The 9,466-nt window shown below is 39.5% G+C and overlaps 1 protein-coding gene across 1 annotated transcript in view; it reads left to right on the top strand.

Moving 5' to 3' along the window:
- Window positions 1–3,230: 3,230 nt before the first annotated feature.
- The window catches only part of LOC121728845 (sodium- and chloride-dependent glycine transporter 1-like), a 32,499-nt gene continuing 26,263 nt past the window's right edge, over window positions 3,231–9,466 (top strand). The window contains exons 1-2 of the mRNA XM_042117153.1: window positions 3,231–3,571; window positions 4,605–4,764. Coding sequence (XP_041973087.1) covers window positions 3,491–3,571; window positions 4,605–4,764 — 241 coding nt within the window. The 5' untranslated portion in view covers window positions 3,231–3,490. The remainder of the gene's footprint in view (window positions 3,572–4,604; window positions 4,765–9,466) is intronic.

Here is a 9,466-nt window from a genome sequence, read left to right as displayed (position 1 = left end):
ACTACTAAAATCATACACTTTATAAAATAATGGCTAAAGGAAATATTTGTAAGTATTGTATTTAATTTTTGAGTAATCAATAATCATCGAAAACAGTTTTGGGACTTACGACCTTTACTTTCGTGCTATAATGCGGGAACCGTTTTACCGTTGTTACACGATATTGTTCACTATCAGCTGCAGCGCAAAGCACAATGCTCGGTGGCACGATTCATGGAATCATTATAATATCACGATTAGAGGATAGCGGGGTGTGTAGGCGAGGCTAGCGGGCTTTGATATTTTTGACAGCAGGCTCTTAATACAATGACTATAACTTTGTGCCTCAAATTTCGGGTTTCGTGATTTTGGATTACAAATAATATGAGGCGCAATACCTCTTACCTATACATACATAAGTTTTTTTATTTCTATTTTTATTTCTGCCTATAAAGGCAGAAATAAAAATGCAACTGCGTTGCACATAGTAATTACTTAGTTTAAGGGGGAGGGGAACATGGGGGGGGGGGGGAACCCCCTATCGGACCCCGCTTGACAGGCTTTCCCGGAATCGGTGGATAATTATGCATATCTGTGTGCCATTATGGTGCAATGTGTGAGCACTGTGCAGGGATGCCATGAGGGTGCAGGGAAGGGTGGCAAGGCCAATTCCATTAGGCTTAAAAATATGTAACATATTTCTATTGATTATAAGTAGGTACTTAGATAATAGATATATTATATTTAAGTACTTATCTAGTTTTATTACCAATTTTAACTCCCAACCAATAAGAGAGAAGTGTTATAATTTTGACGTGTCTGTCTGTATGTCTGTGTCGGTGCGTGGCATCATACCAACATATTCTGAAGTCACGAAATTAACGAGGATGACGGAAGATTGAAACTGAATTTCGCCGTTAGAGCGCTTTCGCACTACGTCCCCTCAGGCTCCGGTCCTGGGGGCGTACAACGAAACCGTTTTTTAGACTCAAACAATCAAACGAGAATGCCGCGTCCTATTCTAACAAACGTGAATTAAGAGGGCGACTAATGCTAAGAATCAAACATTGTTCTTCTCTCTTCACACTCACGCCCGTCTTTCATATGCCAGGTGTAAAGGACGACGCGGAATCATCGCCAGGTTAGTTTTTTCTTAATAACTCGATAAATATACAATATTTTAAAAATCCGCCAGGTCACTGTCTCAATGATAGAATTTTATACAATGTGTTAAAATATTAACTTAACGGCCTCGGCAATATATTATTATGAAACAATCGTTACAATTAGATGCATCTTTGTGATTTTTTTCTATCGAGAAAATTTTAAGATTTCGTGTTTTCAAACAGATCAAATTCTAGGAACTATATAATGTAGTATCTATGTTTACAAAATAAAACAAATCGGGGCTTATTTTCAAGAATAAAAATAAATTATAAACTCGACAATTTTGGGTTAGCCCCCTTGTTACAGTAGGACGCGGCATTCTCGTTCGATTGTTTGGGTCTGCAGAGTCTCAAAACGGTTTCGTAGTAGGCCTCCGGATTCGGATCCGAATCCGAACCCGATTCACGGATGACGAATAGAAGTGGGGAACATGCGTAAGCTATATCATAGAAATATTGATTCTACGTCTACTGATCTGGACCGTATTTTCAGGGGTGTGGATCGAATCCGGATCGGAGGTAGTGCGAAGGCTCTCTTATTCAAATCGTATCTTTGTAGGTCATGGCCAGCGCCGGATTACAAGGTGGCGCTTGACACGGGTTCCCCCATTACTGTACATATCTCAATATATTATCTTCTTATGTACGGGACCAAGCGTATTCAATGCAAGTCGTAAACGTTCTTATGGTACTGTTGCACTAAGAGATATTAAAATAATAATTGACTTATGTTGCTATTTTTGAAGTGATTTTTTTTTACAACGTTGAGCGCTTTTTAGAGATAAGTAGATAAAAAGTGTTAAAGTAGTGTCAGAAAAGGTGACCTGACCAAAAATTCGTAATTTTTATGGCAGAGGAAGAAAATTAAGCCACATGCGCCGCGCCGTACCTCCCGTAATAAATGCCTGCTCCTGTTTTTCGTTTTCGCGTCTGTTGGCACTCACGGAGTGCAATTTAATATATTTTTGAATTATAATAATATATAATTTATAATTAAACACAGTAACAACAAAGTGTTTATTATTTCTATACAAACGAAACAAAACAAAATGAAGTGCGATAGTTCTTGTGTCGTACGGGAGTTCTTCAATGTATAATTATTTACAAAGAAATAGTGAGGGTACATATTTAAATAAAAAAAATAAATGTATGTCATACTTACATTTTTGTCACAGTTTTAACTGACTTTTTTTATTGAAATCTTATTCACCCTCCTAATTACCCTGTCTATGTCATAGTATGTAAGTACTCTATCACAAAATAACAACTATAAGGTAAATCATTAACTGTCTTTGAGTGCGGACTGCGGCCGCAAATGTACCGTGTTTCTAGGAATGGTTGTCATAATATCGGTAAGTATCTTGACGAAGTCATGCTAGTGCAATAAGTAATAACTCGCTACATTTGAAATTAATTCTTTCTAGTAGATCTTTAAACATAATAATTAGACTACAATTTCAAGAAAACGTAGTGGCTTCATTTCAATATATAGCGCTGAGTTCGTCCCTGCTCAGTGCTCAACACGGATGCCGTTGCGTCTACTTTTTATCAATGACCAACGCTTCCGGAGTTCTTCTTACTTTCGGTTTCCATGAGAGATGCAGAAGTGACCTACCCTCACGCGGTGGGCCGGCGGCAGGAGCGCGCGTGTAATCAATACGCCGCTCCATTTCCACCGACCTTCTGTCGCAACATCCCGACTCCCGCCCGCCCGCCGGAGAGCCCTGCGCCTATGCACTTATGCAAATTCCCTTATTTCACCCTTCAATGATTGTCTCAGTACATATACGCTCCATAGTTACGTAACCTTCGGGCCTTATCGGCCCGCCTGATTAGGGAGCACCCCGAAATTATGTAATTTTTTCAAAATAATTATTCGGACCTGCCGGAACGTCGAGAGTCCATTACGATTCGAAACAATAACACTACAAACGGATATCGTCGGGATCAGGACATTTCGGTGCGACGTGTGGGTGAGATTGTTTCAGAGGCGGGCGGGCGGGCGGGTCGCGCGGGGCGAGGGCTCGGCGGAGGCTTGATATTGACCTAGATGTTCATTCAGAGTTCGGTCGATGCGAAACTTGACATCTGCGCGTTCCTGCGTTCGGCCGTCTAGTATTTTTCGATTTAATATACGTTTAACCGACCGTCGCCTCGTTTGTTTCCCTTTTAATCGTTTAAATGAGGCAGGGACTTTTCGGGGTCCGCTTTCGCTCCCCGCTGAGCGCGTAGACGGAGCCGGGTTATGCGCTCGTCGAGATCGGCACTCGCTACTACCTACGAGATTCGCGCTCGAGTGATTTAAAAATGCTATAGCATTCGATTGATGACCGAACAATAGCAGCATGAAGCCCGAAACCCAATGCAAGTCGCCCATTCCGGCGGTGGCCAAGAACCTGCCCACCGTCGACATGAATTATCCAGACGTAAGTAAATTATTTCTTAAGGATCTTTGACACTTCTTCACGCCTGATATATTCGTAAAGCCATCGAAATATTTCTTATTTTACAAGATACTAGCTATTTGACTAGTATCTTGTAAAATAAGATACTAGTCAAATAGCTAGTATAAAACACGAATAAAATGACATTTTCTAAAAATGATTCCTAGCTAGATCGATTTATCGCCCCCGAAACCCCCTATATACCAAATTTCATGAAAATCGTTGGAGCCGATTCCGAGATTCCAATTATTACAAGAATTGCTCGTTTAAAGATATAAGATTCCTGTGAATAATTAAAAAAAAATGGATTTAGAAAACTTGATAAACATTTTTTTTTCTGGAATTACAGGATTAATCCTGTCTGAGTAGTTCACAATACTTTATCAATAACAATATTGTTTTTTTTATCCGATTTTGTAGATTATGTGTACCTAACTAAATATTATGTGTCGCTATAATATTATGTATACCTAATACCTATGCAGGTACGAGTGTAAAGTATGTATGTATGAAGGCGCGTAATGTCATAATCATAGACCTCTTTAGTAATTAATACCTATTTACTACCTAATTATGGTATTGCTTGTTATAGCGTTATATTAAGAATACTAATATTACAGAAATAATAAAATATTAATATTACAGAATCAGTAAACATCGGTCTATACCAACCGATGTTTACTGATTCTGTAATATTAATATTTTTTAAACGCCAGACATATTACGCGAATTGTTAATAAAAATTAATGATATATCGCTTTGGTTATTTCATAGCATTTTTGCTGAAAAACTTTTTATTATCTAATCGTGTGCAGTAAAGAATAGATTGAAGGAAGATATATCAGTCTATGTATTTAAATGGTTCCACTGAGCCTAAGCCGATCCGATTGTGACGAATGAGGTATCAATAGATTCGTGTTGTAAATACGTTGCCACCGCACACCCTGGCCAAGAGTTCGCTTCTTGTGAGCGTCTCAAGTCACAACCCTTCTAAAGATCTGGTCTTTTGTTGCAGTGTCGCGAGGAATCCTCGCAGGAGCCGCTGGCCGAGGAGGTGGAGCCGGAGCGGGGCAACTGGACGGGGAGGTTTGACTTCCTGCTCTCGCTGCTGGGCTACAGCGTGGGCCTGGGCAACGTCTGGCGGTTCCCCTACCTCTGCTACAACAACGGTGGAGGTAATTTCGTATATTTGCCTTGAGACTACAGCATTGAAGGAAGCTGCGCATGGCGGCGAATAAAATAATAATAATGCGGCTTTACAAACGACGTGAAATGTTATCGGTTTGCCATTTAAATAATGCCGTTGATCCTAATAGGCTTAAGGACTTTTGTTGACTTTTGGCAATCGCAACCATTTGCAACAAATTGCAGGGCTGACCTACCCTCACGAGTTGGGCCATATTATTGATGAAGAGGGTCTAGCAAACCCTACTCCGTTTTTGTCTGATTTTATTGCCTGTAATAAAGCATTATTATTATTTGTCTATCGAAGTATGGCCCTTTTGGAGATGCCTGGAGATGGCCCTAGTTAATAAAAACGTTTTTATCTTCTCCGATAGTCAAGCTGCACTTAAAGCACTGACTGCCGCAGAAGTCTCGTCCAAATTAGTTCTGGAATGCATTGAGACGTTAAACATGCTGGGAAGGAACAACAACATCCGCCTAGTATGGGTCCCGGGCCACAGCAACGTCCCCGGCAATGAAACCGCTGACGAGCTGGCTAGGCTTGGGGCCGAGAGTCTCATATATGGTCCAGAACCAGTCTGTGGTATAACTCCCAGTACCACAAAGCAAGTGCTCAAGGAATGGGGTCACAGACTATGCAGGAAGCACTGGGCTGAGACCCCTGGCCTTGAACACTCCAAGGCACTAATTCCTGACTTCAACAAGAAACAATCAGAATTAGTGCTCACCTTGGGTAGGAACCAATTAAAAATCCTTACCAGAAGCCTAACTGGGCACTGCAAGCTCAACAAACACCTAAACAGAATGGGTATTTGTAGCATAATGACTTGCAGATTCTGTGAGGAGGAGGATGAAACACCTATTCACCTTCTCCTCGACTGCCCTGCTCTACTACAGAGCAGGAACAGGCACCTTGGTCGCCACGAATACTCTTCCACAGAGGAAATTCGTGGCACCAACCCCAACCATATCGTTCAATTTATGAGCAGTATAGGGTTGGGGATGATACTCTAGTGCGAAGGAGTCACAATAGATCCTCATGGGTCGCAGTGACGTCAGGGCTACAGTGACCTGCCTTCTTTAAAAAAAAAAAAAAAAAAATGGCCCTTTTACCTCTACGCGACGCCCTGTCAGGACGGAAAGTTGCGGAAAGTTGGAAGTCCGATCGTAGCAAGTGTTCTAAGTAAAACAGTTAACAGATTCGGGATACGCCCTTTCATAGCGGCTGATGGCAATCCGCCAAAAAGTGGTTCTTATATACCTCGTTTAACTAGAGCTCATCATAAATTGTACTGGGGGATAAAAAAGGTTAAAGGGCCTTCTACGCAATTGAAATTACTTATGTAATTTATAACTTTAATGTTTATTGTTAGTCAAAATTAAAACAATCAGAATACCATTGAACGATTTCTACATCTCTCTAGAACTCTCGTCTCGTCTCTTAAACACATTACGTCGAAAATACGCGGCCGAAGTTCGGCATAATTACTCCTGCAATGCGCTATGCATACAATTTAACGCGACGTAATTTCGGCATGGTGTGTCATCAGTAATTTAAAATACATGGCAAGCGTAATCATGCCGAACTTCGGCCGTGTATTTTCAGCCTAGGGTTTTTAGACACTAATTACTTTGCTCACTCCACAACCAACCCTTTAGACGAAGCTGTAACGTCACAGATATATTATATACTTACAACTCAATTTCTTTCGGAAATCTGTTTGCTCACATTATCTGTCACAGCCATGCGAATACGATGATAGTAAGCGGATATTATAACTTCTCTGTAACATGCACAACTTATCCATGCATTTGAGTCAGTATCCTTTAAGACTGGAGCTCGTAAGTCGTAATTACGCGACTACCTGAGGCACAGCTAAATGCTAATTTCCATTTCACGTCTCCTCAAAGGAGAATGTCAGGCTGCAAAATGTCTTAACTACGTCGAGACATTTTCTAGAAAAACGTTTTAATAAACTTCATTACGCCTGGATGCTCCTAATTTCCGGGTATGAGTGTGACACGGCCTAGTAAATTAACTCACTCTCAAAAGCATTTAATGCCTTCCACACCGGTTTCGGTGACGGTGGCCGATTTCACAGAACTGCCACAGGTGTAATTTTATGGTGCCCAAAGTGTTGAGTATTGTATTTACAAGAACACTTTCTCTTCCTTTACTTTCAAAACCAGGTAGGACAGACGACTGGTGAAAGATCAGGCGCAGGACCGTTACTGTATCATCTCATCCGACGCATGGATCATCTTCCTTGTCAGACAACCAGGCGGCTATATTTTATTCTCTTCGTGTACGCAGGTTTATCGAACATAAAGCTGTAGGTCGTAACTAGGTCGTATCGTACTGTTTAATTTTCACTCAAAAACAATAACATACGTAGTGCGGTGGTAGGATCATGGGCGCCGGCAGAAATAATTTCCAAGGGGTGCAGATTTTAGTTTTCTTTCTTTTCTTTTCTTTTTACTTTAACGACCAACAGTGACTGTCTATTTACGTCCACAGAATACATTTAGTGCCGAAACATTGCGAACTATCTTTGTACGGCATGGTAATAGGGTTACGAAATGTTCCATGTTACTGTTGATCCCGAGATTCTCAAGGGATGCAAGTGCACCACTTGGAACCCCCCTGCCGGCATGGGCATTGTCCAAAAAAAATCACATGTACTTTTTATATTTTTTTTCCTTAAAATAGGGTATTTTAAGAATATAAATTAAATAATTTTGAAATTCATTGGCTAGTTTTTTCTCAATAAATTATTAAAGTTTCGCTCTGACGTCATCATCGGCGGCCAATGGACCTCCGTAGTATGTTTTAAATTTCCTTTCAATCTTATTTATAATGGCTGGTTCGTCAAATGCAAGTTCTCATTATGTGAAAGCTGATACGAGAAGCTTACCAGAACGAAACGTAATGTTGGTCGAATTTATTGCTAATTTAACGCCATTGAGGGTCAAACAAAGGTTAAACGTATTTGTTCAAAAATATAAGTAACTAATGGGTATTTTTTTCATTTATATACAGAAAAATGATCACTGACCTTATTCCTCGAAATGTTTTTGTAATGAGCAAAATTAAAAAAGAATGGACAATCCCCATTAGAAAAACTATTAGAAGAAGTAACAGACACACAAACTTTAATCAATAGTATGATGAACAATCCATACTAATATTATAAATGCGAAAGTGTGTCTGTCTGTTACCACTTCACGCCCAAATCGCCGGACCGATTTTGCTGAAATTTAGCATGGACATACTTTGAGTCCCGGGAAAGGACATAGATACTTTTTGTCCCGAAAAAATGTACGGTTCCGTCGCGATAAACGAGTTTTGGCGCAACGGAGTTGCGGGCGTCATCTAGTATAACCATAATATGTCAGTTTAATTTAACGGTTAAACTTGCCGTTTTCTCTGCATATAATATTATATAGATAAAAGTTATAAAATGTTTTGGCTTTTCCGAATGTTTCCGTGGGAAAAAGGAATTTTTCCCACGTACCAGACAAGGATAAAACATTGTCTAAATATAACGTTTATATGCATAGTGTAAATATTATTATTATTGAAGGGCTCAATTATGAATTAATGCTAATACATAACTATTAACTATATTATATCCTCTACGCGGCGTAGAGGCTAGCGTAGCAGCGCTACGCTACGGGCACAATACACGTACAGTAATTCAACTTAGCCGTGTTGAAATCAAAATTGTGCAACACTGAAACTACTTTCAGATTTCGTTAATCATATATTTTTTATATTAATAAAATAAGATATAAGATGAGGGTCAATTCAGACGGCAACGCGACGCGTAGATCCATTTCTAAGTTTGTATGGATTTGACAGATTTTCAAGACGTCTCACGCTCACAAAATCGGTCAATTCAGTACAAATTTAGATATGCATCTACGCGTCGCGTTGCGGTCTGAATTAACCCTAATAGTAAGAAATTAATATACACTACAATGTGAACGTTCCATAATTTAATCTATGGTACGTGATATTGTTTCGTTATGAGCCTTATACTACATGCTATTATAATAGTATAGTCTAAAAGCAGCTTCACACAAGTATTATTCTGCTGTACGCTCGGGCAATTTAGAATAAAGATGGTCTACTGCGTAATGATTACACTGTGCTACAGGCAACTTAATCATATTATCAGTAAACCGTTATTATAACCGTTACCGTTAAAAATATCGGTTTAAAGAATTTATTCGATGTCTTGGAGATAGCAACTTTCTGAGATAGTTTATCGATAGTTAGTTTTGTGATAAATGCATTTTATTTTGAAGTAAAAGCTTTTAAAGCGACGTTGTGCACTTTTTTTTGGGATAGGTAAGGTGGAAGCTTTGTACACGAAGGTGGATAGACCGGCGGCTCTCTTTCAGCTTTCTACTGCACGGAGACAACGTTTGCTTCTGCTGTTTCGTAATCCGATGTTTATTTCTATTAACAAAAAATATTAACAAAAAAAAGAAATATTAAGAGCGTTTACGTCGTACGCATAAATTCAAGTTTCATGTAATTCAGTGCACTTTTATTCACACAGAAGCAAGTGCGACTGTGTGCGTGAGTTGGTTCATTATAGTCAAATCAAAAGATTTTGATCCGTGCGGAATGCGGATGCAATGTCGATGCGAGTCGATTTATTATTATTGATTATGATTTACTAT

Source organism: Aricia agestis, chromosome 7 (genome assembly GCF_905147365.1).
Source record: "Aricia agestis chromosome 7, ilAriAges1.1, whole genome shotgun sequence".
NCBI classification, from domain to species: Eukaryota; Metazoa; Arthropoda; class Insecta; order Lepidoptera; family Lycaenidae; genus Aricia; species Aricia agestis.
Note: the sequence above shows the minus strand (reverse complement) of the source record. Positions and strands in the feature narration are given on the sequence as shown.